The sequence below is a fragment of the Lipophrys pholis genome (genome assembly GCF_963383615.2).
Source record: "Lipophrys pholis genome assembly, chromosome: 1".
In the NCBI taxonomy this organism is placed as follows: Eukaryota; Metazoa; Chordata; class Actinopteri; order Blenniiformes; family Blenniidae; genus Lipophrys; species Lipophrys pholis.
This window is the reverse complement of record NC_137635.1, coordinates 49,359,221-49,383,982: the sequence shown is the minus strand read 5'-3', so window position 1 is coordinate 49,383,982 and position 24,762 is coordinate 49,359,221. Positions and strand designations below refer to the sequence as shown.

Below are 24,762 nucleotides of genomic sequence, written 5' to 3'. Positions count from 1 at the left end.
GCGCCGGGTTGTTCCATGAGCCTCATCCAGCTGTTTGTTTGCTGGAGGAGGTCATTTCGCGAGGTCTTTACTAATTTAGACACAAATTCACCAACTTTATCAGCAAACGCCTACATCGATGCAGATCAACAATCAGCGCTTTATGGCCCGCAAACGGCTGGAACCTCTCCAGGCTGGCATTGGAGGTCCATCACAGAGAAACTCCTGTCTGATGGGCAATATTTAATCTCCATTTAATCTCGAACAAAACCCACAACGCCTCAATAAAAAAAAAAAAAAACAGCCCTAATCTCAGCCTGTCTAGGAATCACACATTAAAACTGTAAAAGCAGAAAGAACACACCATAAACACACAAATGCACAAAAAATAAAAAAAAAAGTTAAAAAGGAAGAGAATTTGCTGTTTACACACGACAGCGTTTAAGTGAAAACGGAAAACTTTTTGTTGCCCGTTTACACGACAACGCTGCTCTGAGCCGCTGAAGACACAACTTTTCGAAACAAGATGGAACTTAAATTTTTTTTTTTAAAATGCTCTGACTTCGTTTCCATGTAAACATAACCTGTGTGATTTCGAAACAGAAATAAACAACAGCGCCAACTCGTGGCCTGGCATGCCAACTGCACCGCTCCCAGAACTTCTGCCACTGCCGTGGAAATGGACATCGTTTTCAAAGCGTTTGCAGAGTAAATGCAAAACTCTTCCGGAACGAAAATGCAAGAACGATGCGTTGCCGCTTGAAATATTTTGTAGGGGGATTGTGGGGGATTTAGGCTGATCATGGACGTCAGCTTCACGTTGAGTTTGGACTGGAGACTGCAGACAGAAAGGGGTTTTGGGTTTGAACCCTCTAAACAACACGGCGGTGCGATCAAAAAAAAAGAAAAAAAGCATAATAAATTGTGAGCAGGTCGTCTGTCCTCCAGGTGTGGCTGATCAGCAGGAAGATCCACAGATATACTATATAATTCATCAACTTAATTAAGGCCTCGGCGCCGCCGAGCTGCATGTTGGATCCACAAACAAGGCGCTGGATTCACGCAACGTCAACAAATCCTGTTACAACTAGAGTTTTTCTGTTCACCTGGTGTACTCTGATGACATGATGTGGGGGGGTTGGATATCTAACAAATGAGGATGAGCAAGCATCGCAAGCTTGTGACGGGGAGTTTGCTGAAGACTTTCGTTAAAATACTTGAAAGTGGAACATTTCCATTAGCAGATCATTTTCACAAAGTAAAAGAAAAAGTAATCAGACATGTGCCGTTTATTTAAATAAACATGGAGGGAAAAGCATCAAGCCGACCAAAAATGGCTACAGACTGCTGTTATATAAGAAATGAGGGATTTAAATATAGTCACTGGCCTAATGAAGGGTTAAGACTCGATGAGATGATGCCAGACGCTCATTTCTTCATTGGGTTTTATCTGGTACAGATGCGGCATTGGCAAAGAACATGAAGCTGGGGTCAAATTACAAGCTTCCAGTGTTGCAGAGTTAGAGAGAGAAGCTTCTTTGAGGCTCTCTTTAAAGAGAGATGAGCGGAAGCTGACAAAAGGCCCAGAAATGGATCAATAGGATTTTTATTTATTTATTTCCTAAATAATAAAGGCTCATGAAAAGCTGCTTGATGGAGGTAATCCCAAAACAATTGGATCAGTTCAATACAATCACAAACTGATAATGAACTCGGATTTATTCAACATATTGAATTTAAATAAATCTGAAGCGACACCCGCCAAAAAAAAAGTTCGGACGGAGTCGTGTTGAGGATCATGTAGCTTTTTCAAAACCGCTTTCTGTGAACATCTTGGAAGTGAGAAAAGCAGCTGCTGCAGTTTCGGAGCGTTTCTATTCATGACTGGTGTAAGGTTTTCTTTGGTGAGGCTTTTAGACGGCATGACACTCCAATTCCTCTCCCCTGTGCCGCCCCGCTGTGGAGATGGATGCAGTGTGTGGTTTAGATGAAGTATAAAGGCCTTACCTGAAAGAGACGGGGAGATGGGAGTTTTCTCAAATCTGTAACAAGATGGATGGATGGATTCTCTCTCTCTCTCTCCAAAGCAACCTTTTCCACCAGAAAAAAGGTTACTACTAAACAAAGGGTGACATAAACCCTTAAAAATACTCCAACCGGTCTTGTTCGTATGTGTCCTAAGTACATCTTTATCGAGACTATTCCAGACGAAAAGATACATTTCAGTGAAAAATACACAATAGAATCTATAATCCCTGCTCACCGCGCTAAAAATCTGTTTTGTTGACAAGTTGTTGCAACATGTTTACTGGTGTGTGAAGCTGCAAATCACCCTCCGGTCGGATGAACGCACAGCAAAGTATTCCTTCAAGACACAACTAACAAAGTTTTTTTTTTTAACTCGAAGTCGTCGGGGTCGTGAAGTGAAGGCGAGCTGCTTTAGAGGGGGGGAGACAAAAGTGTGGAGCACGCTTTTCAGATATCAGTTATTGTAAATGTTTTATTATAAGAGACTTTGTTCCTGAAGTATCCAGTTTTGACTTCCGACAAAATCCACTGTGGGATATTTCTTATTCGAGGTCTTTATTCCAGTTTGATACAGCCAACAGACTCGGGTAATCCTCCGCATCCCTGTTTTAGAACCATTTCCTCCCGTCTGTTGGTTACATAGTTATCACAAAATAGTGACCCCTCCCCTCCCGTCATCGTTTTAACACTCCAGGCATATAAGTACTTTATATTTACTATTTATACAATATCATCATTAAGTCCAGTCATCCATTCATCCATCCATTCATCCACCCCTCATTCACAGAAACACTGTACATCCAGATTTGGTCTTTGGAGGCGTGTTCGCCCCGCACGTGTTCAAATCTGGTAGAGAAACAGCCGAGTACCGTAGTTTTGTTTGGTTTTTTTTCTTGTTTCCAGGTTGATGCTTTGAACGCTGCGAGATGATTTGTTCTAAAAGTCCAGCTGAGACGGGGGCGTGCAGATATAATACAGAGTGGTGCGAACCTCTTTATGTGTTCTGAGGACCTCGGTCCTGGAAAATGGTGGCGAGAAGACGGGGGGGGGGGGGGGGGGGGGGGGGGAATTCAAAATCATAAAAGTAATAGAAATATTAAGATTGATCTCACCTTTCCCTTATTCTAGCTTGTTTCACCTCTTAGTGTGTACATAGAAACATCCAAGGCCAGGCCGGCAGTGGAGTGAGCATCTTTTCTTGCTTCCCCAGTGTGGTTCATAACGAAGTGTTTACAGTACGGCGACAAACTGGGTTTTTGCGGAGCGTCATTCACCCTCAATACTGGCGGCGTTCAGCCTCGCCGAGTCGCCGTCGCTCCTCCCTTGGTCTCGGCAGTCCAGCTTTGCTCGGACCGATCGGTTTCGGGGGATCCAGTGTCGGGACAGGAAGACGTCAGCTTTGCAGTAAAGTGGCACAAATGAAGAAAAAAAAAAAAACGGACGCAGAAAAGTGCAAGAGAGTCAAACATTTTTTTTGGTCGCGAGTTCGTCGTCTGTGTTTGGGTTGAGACGATGCGAGTCTGTGGCGTCGTTTGGTCCAGAGGATGGAGAGTTGGAGGAGCCGGTGGTTTGAGATGAGTAGCTGCACCTGACGGGCGACCCCGGACACCCGCAGCTGCTACTTGCACGAGGGAAGGAAAGCAAGCGCAAGGGGTGGGGGGTGGGGGACCAGGAGGAGACTCGTCCTTTTGTCGTCTACCTGCCAAAAATCTTCTCGTTCTCGCTCAGTATGAGCTCCACGATCTGGTTCTGATAGACCATGTGCACCGCGATGTTCCACACCTCGGTTTCCGGCCGCAGCAGCGTCGGGCCGAACACGATGGCGACGCTCTGAGTGTTCATGCGGTTCTCCTCCCCGAAGTCGATCACTCTGGAGGAAACGGGAGAGAAGCAGAGCCACTCGATTACAAATTCAACTGTTGAGCTTTTCCGAATGAAACTAAAGTAACTGTTGCTGAAAAGCAACATAACAGAACTTAGTGTGTAATATCTGTACTTTAGATCCTTTTCTTTTTGGGGTGAAAAACATTATTTGGATTGTAGTTTTTAAAACACGAGGATCCTGAGAGGGAAAAACAGGCTCAAGGGGAAGAAAAGTCTATAAATGAGAGCTGCCTTCTCAGTCTTTATGGCGGAGTAACAAAACGATTTTCGCTTGTAGCATCAGAACGCTAACACTAGCTTTAGCCGTTTTCTCATTTTTCCTCCTTCGATTCATTTCAGTTCAGTTTTCTCACGCAGCTCAGTCTGAACCTGAAGGAGGCCGGGCCAGGGACGTGAGAGCGTAAAGAAATGCTTTGTTTTGGTGCACAGAGGAATGACTAAATCAAGAACAAGTTGACATTAAATTAACTGTAGTTAAGAGAAAACCTGGAAATCCTGTCAGTCAGCGTTTATTTTAAGGTTCATATTGGCTGAAGCCTTCCTCCTCTCGGCCTTCAGCTTTTCACAGATTGCCCATCGCAGTTCCACTTCAGAGCTCATGTTATTTAGTTCACCTGCTGCTGCAATAATCAACAAATCAGAAGTTTTGCTTAGCGAGGTGAACCGGAGGGCCAGAATGGAGCATCTGGGGGCCCGGTAGTGAGTTTGACCCTCACTGCGCTGAAAGACTGAGCCACATCACTATGGACAGAGCTATGACAGTCGAGAAGGTTTAGAGAAGAATTAAAAGGTTTTCCAATGTTTAGCATCTGAAAATACCATTAAAGGTTCAATAGAAATGATCGTAATTATCTATTTATCTGCATGCAGTGATATTTTTCAACATTTTGCAACAATGCAGTCAACTTGAAGGAAGCAGGATTATAATATTGATGTTCCTCATGACCAACAGTGAACTTTTCAAACCTCCAGGTTCCAGCTGGATGAAACATTTTTCATTTGTGGAAGAGAAATAGCTGAACTAAAGGTTGCATCATTTTCCTGCAGAGCTCGACTGTCAATCACCACGGACACAAATCCCTTTTCTCTGTGTTGATCCACATTCATGTGTAAACAGGTGGAGGGTGTTTTTTTTTTTTTTCCTCACTTCCTGAGGTGTTTGAAGAGAGCCTGCATGGTGTCGTGGTTGGGCTTCGGCAGCTGTCTGACCAGATCTTTGATCGCTTCCACCCGCTGCTTGTTGTCTGGTATCTCTGCAGGACGAGAAACACATTTTATTCAAGTCATCATCATCGGCTCACATGTACCGCAACCGTTTCCTTCGCTTTTCACTGGTGCAATTTAAAGAAAAGTGCAGCTAAAGCTGCTTCCATTCATTATTCAGGAGCTTTATTCAGTCACACTTTCAAAAGAATTATAGTCCGGGGTAGCAAGGTTTCCCACAGTAGATCCGAGTGAACGCGTGAATGAATACGTACTGATGGCGTTGACAAAGTCGTGGAAGAGAGCGTAGGTGAAGAGCGGCTCGGGCAGCTCTCTGAAGTACATCTTTAAAGCGCCAGTGGTCACATGGATGTCCTCCCACTTGTCCTCAGCCAGGTTCACCTTCTCATCTGGACACAAAGGATCGGTTACACCGACGCTTTCAGTATCTTGAACTCAAACCGGGTCTCTCGCCATTCGACTCGGGATTCCTTACCGTGATTGACGGCGAAGCGTAGCTTCTGAATGATGGCCAGGTTGCCGCTCACCCTGTAAAGCCCGTCTATACTCAGTCCTGCAGAGCGAGATGGCCACACGTTTAACAACGATCCGAAAAACCCACCCAGAAACTACAGTCGTTTCACATCAATCCCGAGGCGACCCACCGCTGTTCTCCACGTGATCGATGCACATTTTGACGAAGCTGGGCACCGTGCTGTTTTCCCTGTGACACAAATCGTCCAGACTGCAGCCGAAGACCTGATCTGATGGAGGAAGACGAGAGCGGAGGCTTCTTATGGTGTGTTAACGTTTCCATTCCAAGAATGATAAAAAAAAACAACAACTACGAATCTTCATTACTAGTAAATCATTACCAAAATGATCCTGGCTTATCTTAACGAATGAGTATAAACAGGTTGTAAAGTTTTATGAAAAGAAACAGGTGTATGAGGCAACAGCTATTCTATCCACATATAGTTGTACGATACTGTTTTTTAATCCAGTAAAATACTACAAATGCCTCGATTGCAGTTGTTTTTTTCTTTTCTTTTATCAGTGCGTGGATTCACTGCATAAACATGTAGATAAAACAAAAACGCGGCGGCTGCTCCGAACCTTTGATGTATCCCTTGTCTCTGACGGCCTGCAGCGTGGGCCGGCGGGTGAGGAACTTCTTCAGCTTATGCCGGGTCTTCTTGTTGTCCGAGGCGTCCATGCTGGTGGAGGTCTTCATGGCTGCGGAGGAACGGTGAGACAGGACGACGTTATCCACCGCTCGGCGCAGCACGCTGATCGACATGGCGACGGGTCGAAACGGACGAGCCGGAGTTTTATAGGAGGGGAAACTTTGGACTTTCGTTTTGTGATTTATTGCCAGTGGGAGTTGTCTGACGTGTCTTACTTTTTAAAGATAACTTGTATAACATGTGTAAGAGCAGCACACACACCTCTGCCTTTCTTGGAGTCTCTGTGTTCTTTCTCTTTGTCGTGTTTCTCCACACCGGGGGACTCGGGCATGTCCTCTTCGATGGCTTCGTCTGACTCCCAAGCCTGACAAACACACACACACACACACACACACACACACACACACACACACACACACACACACACACACACACACACACACACACACACACACACACACACACACACACACACACACACACACACACACACACACACACACACACACACACACACACACACACACACACACACACACACACACACACACACACACACACAATAAACAAAAGGAAGTAAGATAAGAGTGGCTGTAATATAAATACTCCAACTTGACTGAAGGTGAAGTCAAACTGAATCAAAGTTGAAGCCAACAACCTTCATTGTTTTCATTAAAGTCAAGTTGTTGTAATTGACCACAAAATACAGAATTGTAATCCCATTACAGTATTCGGGTCACTTATCAATACGCCTCTCTTCCTCCATGGGGAATAACAGTGTTTCCTCTCATTCGGGATACTCACATGTGTGCTGATGGTGTCCTGCAGCGTTCGGTACCAGTCGGAGACGACGTTGTCGTTTTCTGACTGGATCAGCAGCTCAGTTCCCTGTCGAGTCTTCAGCTGCCGTCAGGAGACACAAGGAGACGGTCAGCGTCACCTTCAATTCCCATCTAACAATAATCACTCATAATTTAACATTAACTTTTTTTTTATTAGCTATTTTAGTTATTTGGAATTGAAAACTGAACATTTAGGCGTTGGTTTGACATCAATCTGATTAGAATTGACAGCGTTGTGACGAAAATAGGCCTTTGACCTTTCCGTGACCTTGACCTTTGACCTAATCGCTCTCACAATTTAATCGATTGGTCCTTGGATTTCTTTTGCTAAAAGTTGGTAAAATACATGCATAGAAGGGGGGGCATAACTGAGTATAGGGACCATAATAAGAATTGAATGTGATTTGTTGTTACATTAACAACTGCATTCATTCCATTATTGAAGTTACACTAATGAGCTGACATTTGATTTCTCTCACCTCGATGACGTGCTTCTTGCTGGATTTGTCTTTGGAGGCCCATTCCACCGAGCCGCCCTTCAAGTCGACTGTGAACTCTGGTTTGGACTGACTTCCCCCAAACTGGACGGGCGGAGACAGAGGGAATCAGAGTTTAGCACGGAGAGGTCAGTTCATAATTTATAAGTGCTTCAATATGGAACCATGCAGGAAACAACAAGGGCCGATTTAATGTGATCGTGGTTCATTACGTTATGGTACATCAGAGAGATATTAAACATAAAGTGTAATAACACAGTTATGAGGGTTTGCTAGACTCCTGCCTCGGTGTTTCATGCGGTTTGTGCAAACAGAAAGCGCCGGACTCCCGCAGACCTCCATCTAACCAACACCAAGAAAACAACTCTGATTAAATCGCATCGCTCAAAAAATAAAGAACAGAGTTTAATAATCGACCGTGAGGACGGAGGCAGAATTGTTTCTAATGTGACTGATGACACACGGAGGGTGGGGTGGGGTGGAGGTGGGGAGCAGCCGGGAGGAGACATGCAGAGGAGCGGGAGGCGACACAGAAGGAGAGAGGGAGCACATACAGAGGAGGCTCGGTCAAAGCAGACGGCGGGGCGCTTCTTAGCCGACGGCCTCCAGTTACTCAACAGAGACAGGAGTAATTCAGGTAAGGAGCCACTGGGGCAGAATGGCTGCGTGGGGTCGGAGGTAAAGAAAAAGGATGATGGCAGGATGAAGCCAAAGGTACAGAGTCAGAAGCACAGGAAGAAAAGGAAACAGAAAACGTTCATCTCTCCTCTTAATGTTTTGTAGATCATTTCTCTGTTATAACAATATTTAAATTCCAGATTATTGTTTCCTTTTGCACGGGCCTACTCGTGTAAGGGAGATGAATTTGTGAGATCAGTATGAGAACATTTAGATCTTTTGTATGAAGGAAAACATCTCATACTGCTGCTCATCCCTTAAAAAGGCAGTAAAGAGGATTTTAAAATGAGAACACTGCCAACAGAGAAAAAAATACATTATTTAACGCAAAGTTTTGGTGCAGTTTACATTTATAATAGAAAAAAAAATAGCACTGCACTGTGCACCTAATCTGAAATGTGGGCAGAAGAAATCAATAAAGAAGCTTTCACAGCTGTGACATAAGTCACTCTCCCTCACTGCTCAGTGGACTTGAATGAAAACACGAAACACATTATGTTCCTCCACATGGATGGAAACAAAAAGCAGAAGTCCTCCTGTTGCTCACCCAGCTGGTACCACCTCCTTGACCTTTTGCAAACAGCAGCGTTGAACCTTGAAGGACCGTCCAAGATGAAGTCCAGTTTTTCCTGCCACATGAAAAAAAAATTTAAATGAATGTGAATCGGTGCAAGTGCATCTCAGAAAATGTGAATATTGTTGAAAAGTTGAATGCAATGTCAATACTTAGTTTTGTCAGTTATGTTAACATGTTGACTCTTGAAAAAAATGTTTTATTCTTCTTTTGAGGCCAACACATGACTTTAAATTCCCTGTCCATGTGACTGTGTTTGCTCATAGTTGTTCTTATTTGATGCCCCCTTGTTACGTTGGACAGAGCCGGAGAGAATATGGACGGATCAATAGTCGTTCCCACTCACCTTACTTTCTTCCCGTTCTCTGTAATCTTGGTCACGTTCAGAACGCCACACTTCTCAGATGGCTACAGAGGGAATTAAAAAAAAAAAAAGAAGAATAAAGAAATCATCAGTACTTTTGCTTCCACATGGAAAAATTCACATCACAAACTCATCAAACAGGCAAACTGTGATTGACAACCGGTGGAGCAGGTGGATCATGTGAGAAAACAAAATGCAGACATGCAGACATTCCAACAAAAACTATTTGAGTGACTACAGATGCTGCATTTAACCAGTCACTTTCTCAAGTTTTGTAGACAGTCAATGAAGTAAAATGGACCGCAATTAAAACACTACTGACATTTTTAAATCCCCGTACATGGAGAATTACACTAAAAAGAACAAACGTGGCAACATTTTTCATACAAGACCAAGCAATACTTCTAAACCATGACTGTAATCACACTTCCTACACAGGCTCAGTTGTTTCCCCCCCAATTGTACTTTCAAGCTAAAAATCCATTTTAAGTGACTGTTTTCAGCCCTGTGTAGGAGGTCTGCGACATGACAACACTTCAGGTGCGAGTTTAACCCCCGCAGCGGGTGAAGAGGTGAGGGTTAGTGGTGAGTACTAACAGAGGCGGGGGGCTTGGGAGATGAAGGGCAGGAGTCAGAGTCGGGAGAGGGGGGCTTGAGGGCCAGGTGAGCGTCCTAAAGGTGAAGACAGAGGAGTGAGAAAACAACAGTGTCACACGGGCCAACAAAAGAAGGTTAATGAGGAAATGACGCAAGGTTAAGAAAACACAGGCCGCTGAGAAGAGTGTGCTGTAATTACCGGAGAGGCAATAACACTGTGGAGTGTGTTCAGGAGGCACAGAGGGATTATCAATTAAGAAGTGGATGCAGGTCAGGTGCCCTCCGAAGACTCATGCAACTCAAAACTATTTTATGCTTCGGTGTAATTGATATTTTTCAAAGATAAGTCATTGAACATTGGCGGTAACTCTCATTGGTTTGTGATTGGTGAGTATTTGATAAAATCACTCAAGTGAACAAGCTTGATCCAGGATGTTTATCTGTATTTATGACTTCTAATTATTCTCATGCAAAGCTGATCAGGTGGTCGGATTGGATAAAAAAAAAAAAAAAAAAAATGGCCTGGCATTCTACTGACTTGGTGTTTGTAGGGGTGACGGCGTGCAGAGAAGAAACGCCTGACTTTTAGAGGCCGCTGCAAAGCAAACGGTCTACAACTGAAACTCTGGACTCATCCAGAAGTTTCACAGGTGAACACAACAATTAACAGCTGCAAGTGTTGAACGCTTAGACAGATGAAACTGTGCTCACAGTTAATACATGTAGGATATTTTTTTTTTTTTTTACAGATAATCTATAGTCAGGGGGATGTCAGACCTTGTCGCTGGGCTCTTGGACGTAGGCGCTGTGCCTCCACTTGGTCAACACGATGGGATCTGTGTGTTTCCTGTCCAGACTGCGGCTCTTTGGAGCGTCTCCGGACAGCTGGGGAGGGGATAGGGTGTACTGGAGGGAGGAAACATTTTGTCATTTACCATCTCGCTTAACTTTGACAAATCCGTTTCCAATTAAACATGGCAAGAATGTAATCTGAATTACAACAATATGTGTGCAATATTCTGTGGCTTTACACGTCATTATATGATGAAATGTCAATGAAAAAAGCCACAGATTCACCCGAGTTGCAGGGAATAAGCTATTCAGAATTAAAATGCAAAAATTATGTAAAATCTGTCATTTTTATAGTAAAAGTTAAATTTTTTTGAACCTTTTAACTACTTGATAATGGAGGCTTTCATCCAATTTCCAAGCTTATTGTCAAATGAATTCTTGTGTGGGCTTATATGAAGCAGTGGAATATGTTGTGGTTCTGGCGCTCTCTCCCACACCAGCAGAGAAGACACAGGGAGGTATATCCTCTCTAGGGTCTTACCTTGGGCAACTCCCATTCTGACCTGGAGCCGTCGGCACTGTAGTAATAAGGTCTTCCCTGTTCGTCAACGTGTTTTAACCACTGGCAGTACAAAGAGAGACAGACCGGAGAGCAGCCACAGTCAGCTGTATGAGTTCCAAGACAATAGAAGTAGATTTAAACTGAAAACAATGAAGGAACTAATTTTTTAGACCACGCGCAGGTGCATCTCGAAAGAACTGAGAAGTGGTATGATTATATTGTACAAAATATTTCCAACACAGATGTTCTACGGTTTTGGATTAAATAGGGATTAATGCATCTATCTTCATCCATTTCTGGAGAAAAGTATTCCTCTCACAATCCAGAGGGACACTGACCAACCACTTGATGCATTTCAGCTTTTAAAATTCCAAATCAAGTGTATTTTATGAATGAAATGCCAATTAAATACACAGTATATGCTCACTCCGTAAAGGAGAAAAGGAAACCCAATCAGCTTAGTTCAATTTTCGAGATGCACCTGTATTCACGTCTGTTCGAAGGGGAACGTAAAAACAAATTTCCACTGATTAAAGTTAGTGTTCGACTGTTGATGATCACTCTCATCAACAGTGGACAGAGCAGGAGAGTCCCATGCAGCCGGTACCTTCTCGTTAGTATAGTCGCTGATGTACAGCGTGTGGCCGTGCTCGTCCATCTCCTCGGACCAGCCGCGCGGCGGCGAGCCATACTGACTGTCTGACTGGCTCGAGTAGGCACTGAAGCACGTGTCCTCCGACGACAGCGGCTGCAGCCGGCCGATGGAGAGCGAGAGGAAGGGGAGGAAGGACGGCGAGAGCGAGAGAGGTGTGCTCTACCATCAGTGTAGAGAGAGAGAGAGGGAGAGAGAGAGAGAAAGAGATTTTTCACCATGAAGTCACAAAGTGGGAAGGACAGGTCATGCACCCAGAACCAATAAATCACCAGAAAACTGCCCCCACATCCGTAGTAATACAGTACAGGGAGACAGAAACCACCACCTCGTGTTCATGCTTGATTTTGGACAGAGAAGTCTAAAACCTGCAGCCAGACACAGGACAGGAGAAGTAACAGTGACTGCTTTTGGCCTGTAGGTGGCATTGTGGTGCAGCTTTTTAATGAAACAGGATGACTCAAACTCTGAGGAGTCCTGGTACATTTGGACTAATATGTTATGTCACTGAGGATATCGGATGGTGGAAAAAAAAGTAATTTCCCGCTGATCAGCTAGAGCCAATTTAATAGAAATGAATACTGACTCCTGCAATTTCCAAACAAAGGAAAGCTGCATGTGTTTTTTTTTTTTTGTTTTTTTTTTTTGTTTTACTCGTGGGGAATAAATCATTTCGGAGCGGCTGCATAATTAACCTGTTTGTGTTGGAAAGAACCACAACAGTATTGTTCATTTTCTCACAGATCTATTTTGTCTGATAATTCAAATCTAACCAATCTGTGAGGGCTGGAGGAGCAATTTCGCATGTCTGCATGAAGCGCATTGTTTATGAGACCGCAGACTCAGTAACTGATGAAAGTGCTGTCACACAGTAATTGTTATGGATTCGATGTTTGGCACCGAGTCATGATGCTCTGACATCGACACAGGATGTAGAAACAAGTGTTTTTGAGACTGAAATTGGACTTTTACCATTATGTGGTTTTTAAAAATTTCTTTTATGCTGCTAATGTATGAATTATGTATATAAATGCCCAATATCTTAGTTGTTAAGAGTCAAACATATGAAATGCTCCCAACAATCACTACAATATCTGGCCCAATGGTGTGAACAGATGAATGCTGATGTGTTAGAAAGTATACTGAAAACTGGTGATTTTCCATTTTCATAATCGTAAAGTATCACGTGTAGATGATAGGAGGTGTTTTGTATTGCAATGCAGACCCTGATGGTAGAGTGAATGGTCGTGAATGCACACTTTATCGTTATCAATCTACTCGCACATGAGCAGGAAAACTGTTGAATGAAATTGTAGTTTGCGTGTGAAAGGCTGAAACATGTAAAAAAAAAAACTTGCTTTTTCTTGATCCCTGTGCAAAGTTGTGCTTCTGTGATGCCCGAATCTCCTCACACAGGATGAATAAAAACTCATCCTACCTTGAAACAGAGCTTAACCTGCCCACCATGCATCTATGGGGTGCTGCCTCATTCAGTTTTACCTCGGTGCTCTCTGAGGTGCTGTGGCTCTCTCCTCGGGAGTGTCCGATGCTGGCGTCCCTGGTCCGCGGAGGCTTCCAGGTCCTCTCCTGCGTGGAGCGGTTGTAGTAGTAGTGCCTGCCATTCTGGTCCTTGTAGGACTCCCAGTCTCCGTGCACGTGCAGCGGGGAGCCGGAGGGCGGAGGCGGCTGGTTTGTGTTGGTGATCTTCAGCTCCTGGAGGTTTGTGTAGACGGGCGAGTCGGAGTGGCCTTGGCCCGACGAGGACACCGTCTGAGGGTGAGCAGAGGTCAAAGCGTGAGTCATCCGCGGGTAAGATCCGAGCCTGTTACGTAAAAGTTCCCAAACAGGGAAGCGAGAGGCCAAGACCTGAGAAACCAGCCGCTCTCGGTGTAAATCGCCAGCTGGTGGACACTTGGATGTGAAACATCTCAGAAGAGTGCACATCAAACATCTCACCCCGCCCCTCACGCCGTGAACATCGTGTTCATATCGAGCTGCACGTGGAATCAATCACTTCACCTTCCCGGCCCGTTTACGGTTCGCTCTACACACTCGACACGCTCAGCTGTGCTGGAGAACAAACCCGACGGCTGGAAGGTCGTGAGAAAAATAACAATTCAAACTGACGGGGGCCGTGGCGGGCCGGAGAGGAACAGATCACTGAATGAAGTGAGAGGAGATCGATAGAGGAAGGAAACTGCCACTTTTAGATAACCGAGTGGCCCAAATGTGTGTTTGCGGAGGAAATAAGGAAGTAAAACTGACTGAAGGTGCTGAACTGTGTTCATTCAGACAGCTGCAAACAGAGTCACCTCTCTAAAAATGCAATATAGACGATTAGAAAGATTATATTTCCAGACTTCAAAAAAAAATTTCTATCTAAAAGAAAGAGTTTTAGCACTCGTATCTCGAAGGTACAGGCTTCATTTGATCCGTTACCTTGTTAACAGTGGATGCATGTTCGTCCCGAGCCTGTTTCCTGCCACCATCCAGAGACATGCAATTTTATTTGTAAATAGGGCTTGTTGTGTTTTTCTGAGAATTCACTTCTTCCATATTTATATTAGTGAGCGCCGAGCATTGTATATTGCTCGGCGCTCACATATAAGTAATAAATATATTATTATTTATTACTTATTTAATTTTATCTTGTCTTATTTGATTTTTTGATTATCTATTCCTGTCCTGTTAATAAAACTGCACATAAATGGTCCTGAGGCAAGATGTTGTTGATATTTTTACACTTTATACACTATATGAGACATTAAAACTATTCTATTCTACACTTTCTAAGCATATTCCCACTGTTAGTAGAGCGTACTAAGTACTACTCCATGCAACCTTAAACAACTAATTCATCCAGATTAGACTGATAAAAGTTGCATTTAATGCCAGAAAAGGAGCCTGCTGGATTATTAACAATGCAAACCATGATAAACAAAAAGCTTTAAAAAGAAAACCAGAAACACCCAGATGAAATGATAACACGTGTTTTCACACTACTATTTGATGGTGTATTTATTTTCACCACGGGCTCTCTCGGCAGAGGAAATCATTGCTGATACATGACAGAAATATTCCTGTTAAACTGGAGAGGAAACCTGACCAACCAACCACAAAAACAATTAAGGGAGAGTCTTTCTAACTGTCAGATCTGCAGGTGATATTTAGGATTTGAGAAATAACCTTCAACCAGGAAAAAAAAAAACAACGTTTGCCAAGTTGAAGGAGAGCGTCCCCTCCAATGACACGGCAACCAGACGCAGAACTGATCCAGTCAATGGGCTGCTTGTCATGATTATTTCATGCTGGCATTACAAAGAAGCTGCCTGGCTGCAGAGCGACGGGGCAGAGAGAGGGAGAGTCATAAATAATGCCGGTCCCCCGAGGCGTCCCAGCACTGGCTCTGTGATGTTTTTATTGCACGGGGATCAATAGGGATGAAATATGCACGAGCCCGCCGAACAGCTGGAGATTCCCGCAAGAATCCAATAAACGGGACGGGGGGGAGGGAAAGGTGCCGTGCAAGGCAACATCGCACCACAGACATATACATCAGCAGACTGTTTTACTTGAGTTTTGGATGGGAAATTTTATCAAACACAAAAAGTTATGATGAATAACAAACCAATTAAAGATTACCTCCGGAGGTGAGCAACTGACAAACACATCGTCGTCCTCGTCTAGTGAGATGGCTCGGAAAAAACTCCTCCTCAGGCGAGTGATTGCCATGATATTTGTCAAATATTGAGATGTGGACGGCAGCTGTTAGTCTCCGTCCAGCGGCGCGCGACACTGCTCTGTGGTCTTCCTGTGTCATATTGCAGCGTAAACATGTGATTCACAGATCTATCAAAGGGGAAGTCTTGGTAGTCAATCGACCGTCAGGAAACCAGCCACAAAACCATATTTTCCTTTCGTAGCTGCATAATAATGTACTAAAACCACTTTGTTTCATGAAACAGACACATTTATTAAGGGTTTAAGTAACGACCTGATCAAATATGTCCAGATGTGCTTCGTGAACTTTTGTTTGCAGCCAAAAAAACATCTGTGATGAAGTTTTTGACCTGATGTTTTGCTGTTTGCTTAAAAAAATTATTTGATAAATACATCAAATAGATGCTAATGATGCAGGTAAGTCAGAGAAATCCTCCTGCTAAAGACACCTCTTAAGTCTTTGCGTCCAGATTGGTTTATTAAAAATGCACCGCGAGTCTCCTGACTGGATGATTATAGCTGTGTATTCCTGAGCAGCTGGCGCCGGACATCTGGTGTGAACAGATTGACCAGCTAATCAATACTGAGCTCGAAAACCTCGAAAACCACAGTGGGACATTAGGAGGTTGACCTCGCGCTACGAGGGAGCTGCTTCCTTTTGACAGTACACTGCTTTAAGGAAAGGTCAGCGAGTGGACAGACGGTCCCTGTGCGTGCACAGACGACGGGGCTCCTACCGCACTGCATGGAGCAAAACGTGGGTAAAGGTCAAACACAAGTCAGGAAACCACCTGATCGGACTCAGGCCGGTAATAACAAATATTTACAACAATACAAGACTCGCTTGTCTAAGGAGGGAAGTTAGTTTAGAGCTGGTTACAGGTCTGACCAGATATCGTCGCTGCAATCACATGAGAGGATAACGCCAACCGAGCAGCCATGAGACTGAGGTTCCGAGCCAGAGGGTAGGCTAACGCAGCAGCAGCAGCAGCCAATTAACACTTCCGACTGCAGCTCTTAATTCCCTCTATCGGAGCCCGAACGGCAGTTAATGGACACAGAAAGGGAAAAGGATGCGGAGCAGTGCTGACATTTCCACAGGGCAGAATCACACAGTTTTATCTGTACAGCCGGCAGCTGAGTAATAATAAACCCGACCGCAAAGTTCTTCAGTTGGAAATAAGTCACATGAGAACCGGCAGAGAAAACAAAACGACAGACGGGAAGGAGAGACGAGTCCGGACTGCGCTTCAGGCGGTGAATGCATCGCAGCTAATGTAAGACAGAAATGTCTGGAGATGTGTAAGTTTAGACTGGTCTGATGAGATGTTCAGAACACTGTGTTCACTTAATGCAAATGCAGCTGTCGTGATTCATGAAAAGCTGATTTAAAAACAGATTTTTCTTTTTCCTCTAAATTAAAACAGAGTTCATTAATCTTGATAGTGATGCCTGCCCGGGCGCAGAAGCAGCAGAACATCACGTCCGAGGTCGTGATGTCCTTTAGGTGGCAGCGTGACAGTGAAGTTTCTCCATGTCTTAAAGGGACGTCCCGTAGATTTAAGAGGAAGAGGTTTAGGAGGTGGGGCTCCCTCACCTCTCCTCCACCTCCTCCTCCTAACTGTGTGACACAGGTGAACCTGCTCTGCTGCATACCACAGGGAGCTGAGCCGTGCACACACAACAACAAACACACAGAAATATGCTCACGCTACAGCACGCCGGTGCCAAGCTGTGTGTCAGTTTGTGCCCGGCTGATATGTTTGCACATGCACCAACATGCCCGCAGAAAACAAACACAACCTCTCTCACGTCCACTTCCTGGTCCATTAAGCTGGTAGTTTCACTGGGACAGAGAGTTGTACCACTGCTTTGTATGCTTACCACCAGGCAACGACTGTGGTCAGCTCTATATTGCATCAACAGCGACGGATATGTTTCTTAATGTGTCCCTCTGTGACACGGATGTAGCTGACGAAAGCAGAAGTGCTGAGGTTTCCCTCAAACGTAGAGTATAGATTTACTGATGTCCAACTTTAACTTTCAGAGGGGATGAACAATGAAAATGGCTGGTCTTTAGCTGGTTGTGGGAAAGACGATCAGTGAAACCAGGGAGTGTCATAAAGGACCTGATTGAAACCGGAAGAAGCGATGTTCCGTCACAAATGGAAAATGAGCAGACTGTATTTCCTGGTGAGATTAGGAAAAATGATCACAGATATTACAACACGTGGAAAGAATGAGAGGTGAGCTAAAACCGTGTAATACAGGCGCAATGAGAAGCATTGGGCAAAAAAAAAAAAATATATGAAGAAATTGGATTGGTAAAAAGAGCAAATAAAAAAAGATGAGTGAGCGGCTCGGGTCCATGTTCCCCCGAGAGACCCAGAGAAAGCCCGGAGCTTGTAAAACACACGTCCATTAGAGATCAGTGCCTCTTTCAGGCCCGTCTGAGGTAATCTTGGTAAATCTGATGGGACTGAATAACAAGGAAGAGAGCAAAACACGGAAAGAACTTGAAACACCAGCACCACCCAAGGCAGTTACGCAACTGCCGGCAAAAATGACATTCGACAAGAGAAAAGAGCAGACAGTGCTTTACAAAGGAAGCACAATAAACAACGTGACGTGAGCTCATGACAGAGGAACGATGCACAATGTCCCAGGTGCACACGGCTCTTCACTCCATAAGAAAACAGGATGATTCAAGGTCGGAAAGCATCAAAAACTTAGATATGAGTCTGATAAACAGCAATATTTGGAAAATAATAAAGTTCAGCGGTTTCAATCTCAATGCAGACAGGCTCTTTAATGTAAAGATTTTCACATTATAACCCAAATAAAACTCCCAATGAACCTTAAACAAGCTGACATTTTACACCAATGATCTTTGAGTTTTACAATATACAGCAAATGATCGAAAACAGTGAAAACTGAATGGGCTAGAATTTAATAAAAAAAAATTTCCAAAGTCTTTTTACTGCAACATTACAGCTTCAAATCCGTTTTTGACCAACCAACAATCTTAAAGTATCTAAGGCCTCATTTACACGACAACATTTCAAGTGAAACAAATCGTTTTGACATTTTTGTTTCAGAAAAGTTATGCACCCAACATTTTGGAAAAGATGTCGTTTAACATGAAAATGGACATGTGCAAGTTGACTATTCAATAAAATGATTCGCCACTTGTGTCATTAGTTCACTTCTAGTTTTATTATTATAATCTAGTGGTGCTGTAATAAATGTTAATTAATGGGATGAATTAGCCTGAGAGTGACTTTACAACAAAATACATTAAACTGAATGATCATTCAATAAATCTGGCATTTTTAATAGCCAAAAGTACCTAATTATAACAGTTAATACATGTTCCAGTTCTATATTTTGTTAGGTTTTATCATATGTGAGATATGAAACGGACTTATGCAATGAATCAATCTATCCATGAAGTATGACTGTATACCGACAGAGTGACGAGATGCACAAATGGTCAAAACTGACGTGTTCGAGTGTGTGTGTGTGTGTGTGTGTGTGTGTGTGTGTGTGTGTGTGTGTGTGTGTGTGTGTGTGTGTGTGTGTGTGTGTGTGTGTGTGTGTGTGTGTGTGTGTGTGTGTGTGTGTGTGTGTGTGTGTGTGTGTGTGTGTGTGTGTGCACGCGCATGTTCCTGCTTGTGAGTGTTACTCAGCAGCTGTCCTGATGCCTCTCGCCCTTCCACATGGAGAGGAGTGATATTCCCGACGGCCTTCAAAATGATGCCTCAACACACACTCATCCTTTTTTCCCCCCTCCTAAATGCAGCACTTTTGCAACACTTGATTTTCAGACATTGACGCTCACGCCATGAGACACAAGAGTGCGAAAAAAGGGGGGTGGGTTTGCTTAAGACAAGAATTTCACTGTCTGCTTGCAGCTTGGCCTCGGGGGACAAGTTTTTTTTTTTTTTATAATTCTTGTTTTTTTATTCATTTTAAAAAGAAGTGCAGAATTTTTGCCGGAGGTGACTCGGCATTAAACACGCACCACGTTGGGCTGCGGTGACGTTGCTCGGTGACGCTGCAGAGCAGATCCAATCTGAGGAAAAACACAGGGCGGAGAGGCAGCTGACAGCCTCGACTGCATGATTAATCCTCTAATTCCATGTACCTGGCTGGCCGTGGCTAATGACGTCTAATTCTCCTGCACGGGGGTTGGCTCGGAGCAGGAGGGGTGCGCTCAGGGCAGCTGGCAGGAGCTGTGTTTATATAAAGACCCTCAGATGCCACTTCATCGAGGCTGTACGATCCCTATGAATTCAGTATTTTCAATTTTCAATGAAAGTGGTTGTTGCTTAACAGTGTGTTCTTTCATGGAGCTGGACTCAATCATATTGGGAACTGGTATTAATGTTTTAGCCACCGCAGCAGTATACACAGAGGGGAAGAAAATTTGGTCTACATTGATTGTTGTATGCAATCACTGGCACGGTATAAATGAATATATTAAAGATCAGCACCACTGCAAACTTCTTAAGCTTAAAACAAGAATGAAGATATAATCATTTAAAACCTAGGTGAGGAAAACTGAAAATTATTTGATTGAAAACACAATTTAACATTGAAATGTTGAGTAACTAGTGAAACTTGTACCGAATTAAACAAAAACAAAAACATAACGGATCTCATGGCTGCGAGGCTTAATATTATGACATCTGTGACTTTATTTCAGTAAAACCTTGAAGTCATTTCTTTATAGACCTCAACAGCCATTAAACATATTTCACTGTGAAAATAGAAGAAGCTCAACAATAACTCCCAAAATTACTACATAGCCCTGACTTGTATCGGTTTACTTATATTTCAGAATCTGTCTTAATAAACAGCAATATAATATTCATACTAACATTAGTTGGAAAACGTAAAACTGGCTGAATTCGGTCACATTTTTAGAGATCTTTTTACTAAATGGGACAAAGTTCTTAATGACTTGGTGTAAAAAGTGCTAAATCCTAATCAAATTTATCATTGAAAGTGACTCTGTAAAGAATGTGCGTGATATGTGGAAATATAACAAACTTTTGACAAGTTTTCCATGATTCTTGCCATTTTCAGGTTGAAGGCATCAAGTAAGAAAAGCTTTACCCAAGACAAAGCATCAAAACGATCTTTCAGTTTCAGCAAAGCAGAGGTCAAACATTATGAACGGTTACCCAAATTCATGAATTCTGTAAATAACAGACAAAGGGTTAATTCAATTCAATTCAATTCAATTCAAAATACTTTATTTATCCCCAAGGGGCAATTGGGCAACTACAACTGAGCAGGACAATGACAGACGATAGAATAAAATCGAATAAAAATAAATGAATAAATAAATATAGTAAAAAAAAAAAGAGTAATAATTATAGACTATATGGTATATACATAATATCAAGTAAAGTGACTGAAGTGGGTGAAATGGGGTGTGGACAGTGTAAGATGAGTATAAATAGTATAAATAACGTCACGGAAAGAATGTGCAGCATCCAATTTCAGAGTTACAATTGATGTGAGAGAATTGAAATGTCAGAAGATTTGATGTTTTTTAGTCTGTTGTGGCAGACAGCAAGATTGGACCAGAGTGGAGGAGTGTTTCCCTTCAAATCCCTCCCAGCAAATATCAAGTGTGTCTGTCGGTAGTTATGTAAGAGGGTAGTGAGGGGACAGGTGTGCTCACTGCTCGGGACACATACTGCAATGGGATGTGACTTAAAAAGATGCGGTGCAGCTTTCTCTTCCAATGTGGGCTTTGTGGATTTCATGTTGTTATGCAACATATTGAGCTCGAGCTGTAAATCCTTGTCGCCAGGTTGGAAATAAATATGTTTGGGGTATCGAACCGTGGATGTGCAATTTTAAGCTTGACAAATGTTTTGTGAATGTTTACATTTGATCGGTCTTATTCTTAGTCCATGACGAATTCTTCTACACCAGGGATGCCAAACACATTTTATTTTATTGCCATATTTCGTCTTTAAATTTAAACTTCAAAGGTTTTTTTTTTGTTGTGGTGCAGACGAAAATGTCTAGATTTTCACAAAAAAAAAAAAAACAATTACTGCTGAAAATGACTATAATTCCAACATAAAGCCAATAACTGACAAACACAACAACTTGAACTCTGGAGGAAATACCTCTGGAAATGCAAACTCCACACAGGGAGACCTGGACTCAAACCGAGAATACTGTTACTGTAAGAGGAAAGTGCTAATGACTACAAACTCAGGCAGTCAGTGCAAGTCAAAACAACTAAATTGTCCAAATTTCAAGGATTAAGGTGTAATCCCTAAACATGTTCGTGACCACATTGCAACAATCTGGGACGCTATCTGAAATCACCACTGGAGGAGGTTTACATCTCGATGCCTGTTGTCACAGCTCAGCTGTGTTGAGCCAACACAGCTGAGACAACAAATGAAGATATGGGGCGCAGATACAGACACATCTGAGCCCGGCCGCCACTCCGCCTGAGGATGTTGTGACTGGCCTTGGCTAACACGTCGGGTCAACGAGTACGTATGCAATGCGAAAAATGGATTAAACAGGAGGGTTTATGAATATAAAAGGAAAAGATATATTTTCCTTATACCCCTTTTTAAACCAATCTAAAACTTCAGATGTTGCAGCTTTGTGTACTTTCTGCTTCGGATTCACTGAACTCCGGGAGCCTGAGGGAGCGATGGTTTCCTACAGTTCATTGCTTTGAAAGGAACTTTATTAGAGCAGCAGAGCATTAAATACCTTGCTCATGGGCAATGTGATGAGAGAGATTTTAGGAAAGAGATTTTAAAGATTTTTTTTACCAAAGCTGATTTGAACACACAATATTGTGGTCAAAAGCCCAAAACTGTGCAACTGTGAGCTGACAAGCTATTGTGGTTCTGACCAAAGAATCCATCTTGATGGGATCACTATCGTACCATGGCGGGATAGTTTGAGTGTCACTAGGAACCCTAGAGCTGTGTCGGCTGGAGTATCATACTCCTGGTAGGGCCACCCATGCTGAACAGGTTGAGCGAGGGGTAGAGACCAGACGATGAGTGATCTCCTGGCCCTCTGGGTCGTGGATTGGCCGGTGAGTTAATAACCCACTCCTGTAAAACCTGTGCATTAAGAACAATGAAACTTGCATGGTTACTGAACCCTACTGTGAAGAAGAGGTACAAGATGTTCATGCCAGGTTGGATCAAAGTGCCAGGCAAAAAACAATGCTGAGACTGCCGATTGAATTACTATTGCCAAAAGCGTGTGCAAAGATTGGACAGTGATCAAACAACAGGCCCTGAAATGGGGAAAAAATATACGAGTAACACTACTCAGAGGGGTTTGACACAATGATTGCTTCGTCAACTTTTCTCCGGGTACTCCAGTTCCCTCTGACAGTCCAAAAACATACATTCTGGGTTCACAAGTGATTCTACATTACTTGTAGGTGTGATGTCTAATTGTATTTCTGTATTTGTCCTGTAATGGACTGCTGACCCATCCTAGGTGGATTCTGCCTTTGCCTGTCAGGATGCTCTGATTATAAGCTCCAAGTCTATTTGAACAAGTTGGAATGGTTCATCAGTTGTGCCAAAGACGGACTTCCTCACCAAGCACAGTTCAACTCGCATCGTTACATAAACACAACCTCCTTTTATACAGTAGAATTTGGGTTTCATTGGCAAGTGAAGAAGCAGATGGCATAATGTGTGTGTGAGTGTGTGCGTGTGCGTGTGCGTGTGCGTGTGTGTGTTTTTAATCCCTCCGGTGCAGACTGAGCACAATTGGTTCATTTCCCATTTAGCAGTGTGTGCGCGGCACCGCTTGCACGACACCACAGTCAATTATTTTTCCAAAGAGACAGCAACTCCCTTCAAACTGCAATCAAGTCCCATCAGCTTCAGAGGCCCAACACGTCTCCACAACATGAACCGGTATGTACTGTAATGAGCTGTAATTCAGCCTAAATCAACCGAAACTCTTTAGATGAGATTTGCATCTTTCTGCATTTTTTCTGCATGCATTTTCACTTCGCACACATCCGCACAAATCAAAAGGTACCATTTGAACAGAGAATAACTTTATCAAAACTATTTTGCATTGGTTGATGAAGATTAAATCTACAGAAATAAAATACGCACAGAAAGCCATAGAAACATTAGTGATGAACTGAATAAATGACACCTCTAAACATGGTATGAATTCTGTTTTTTGTGTTCTATAATTTTATTTCAACAAACATAAACCAAATGGAATTCATCAAATTATACACAGAATATTGGTACTTTCACTCTTGATCTTTAAGTTTTAAGAAACTAATAAAGAGGTGAAATTCAGCTCATGGAGAATTTTGTGAGCACTGTATTGACGCGCTGAACACATTCGTTCCCCCGACAGCACATCGGTCAGACCACATTATGGCAGACAACAGTTTCACTGTAGAGCAGACTGACCCAGCTGTGCCCGCTAAATGATTTTAGTCTAAATCCAAGGAGAAAGCAACAGGACTGGGTATTATTTCCTCAATGGCAGACACGGGTCCTTCGAGGGAAAAAGGCCAGACTTTGTGCGCGTCCATTCACAAACATGAATGCAGCTCTACGTCGTTAACCCAGATAACGGAGTCACAACACAGCCGTGATGCACTGAGATCGGCACAGTGGAGCTGGCAAAGATAAAAGGAGGCTTCAGAGTGGAGCTGCAATTATCAAAGTAGACTGCATTCATTCAAAGCTAAATGTTTGTCTCAAAGTGAAGCCAGCGGCTGAAACCCAGAAACATCTACAGACACTTTCTATGAGCTTTAAATGCCCGATTGAGCCAAGCTTCCTATGAAATGACCCAAGATATCCTTTAACCTAGTACTTTTATAGATCATGTCTGCAGCTGTCTCTCCGTGTTAGATGATGCCAAACTTTTGCTTTGACTCTGTAAATAAAATTTCAATGTAAATGAAGTAAAAACCTAAACGAGAAGCAGTCTAATAATTTCCAAACGGCACATCAGATTAGGATGCGATTAGTTGATTAAGTCAAATCTTGCTCTGTCAGACAAGGTACCGCAGTTTATTACAATAAGGAGGCAAGTAGCCTAAAAATAAAATTTTTGTGAAGTTGCCATAGAAAATAGTTTCCAGAAGTATTTTAACTGGTTTTATCTAATGAATGAGTTTATAGGATAAGTTGCTAACCGGCGTTTCA

General features: G+C 43.0%; 1 protein-coding gene across 7 annotated transcripts in view; it reads right to left on the bottom strand.

Annotated features, from left to right (window-relative positions):
- Positions 1–2,455: 2,455 nt before the first annotated feature.
- LOC308113292 (rho GTPase-activating protein 12-like) overlaps positions 2,456–24,762 on the bottom strand; it is a 45,500-nt gene continuing 23,193 nt past the window's right edge. For 2 of the 7 annotated variants that reach the window (XM_080469439.1, XM_080469440.1), the window contains exons 3-18: positions 13,340–13,609; positions 11,795–12,001; positions 11,167–11,247; positions 10,611–10,739; positions 9,834–9,908; positions 9,219–9,280; positions 8,846–8,927; positions 7,603–7,704; positions 7,086–7,184; positions 6,543–6,645; positions 6,211–6,330; positions 5,760–5,858; positions 5,591–5,668; positions 5,370–5,504; positions 5,039–5,144; positions 2,456–3,877 (exon numbers count right to left, since the gene is read on the bottom strand). In XM_080469439.1, coding sequence (XP_080325565.1) covers positions 3,703–3,877; positions 5,039–5,144; positions 5,370–5,504; positions 5,591–5,668; positions 5,760–5,858; positions 6,211–6,330; positions 6,543–6,645; positions 7,086–7,184; positions 7,603–7,704; positions 8,846–8,927; positions 9,219–9,280; positions 9,834–9,908; positions 10,611–10,739; positions 11,167–11,247; positions 11,795–12,001; positions 13,340–13,609 — 1,923 coding nt within the window. In that variant the 3' untranslated portion in view covers positions 2,456–3,702. The remainder of the gene's footprint in view (positions 3,878–5,038; positions 5,145–5,369; positions 5,505–5,590; positions 5,669–5,759; positions 5,859–6,210; positions 6,331–6,542; positions 6,646–7,085; positions 7,185–7,602; positions 7,705–8,845; positions 8,928–9,218; positions 9,281–9,833; positions 9,909–10,610; positions 10,740–11,166; positions 11,248–11,794; positions 12,002–13,339; positions 13,610–24,762) is intronic. The other 5 variants (XM_080469443.1, XM_080469444.1, XM_080469441.1 and 2 more) reach the window with 4 other exon arrangements.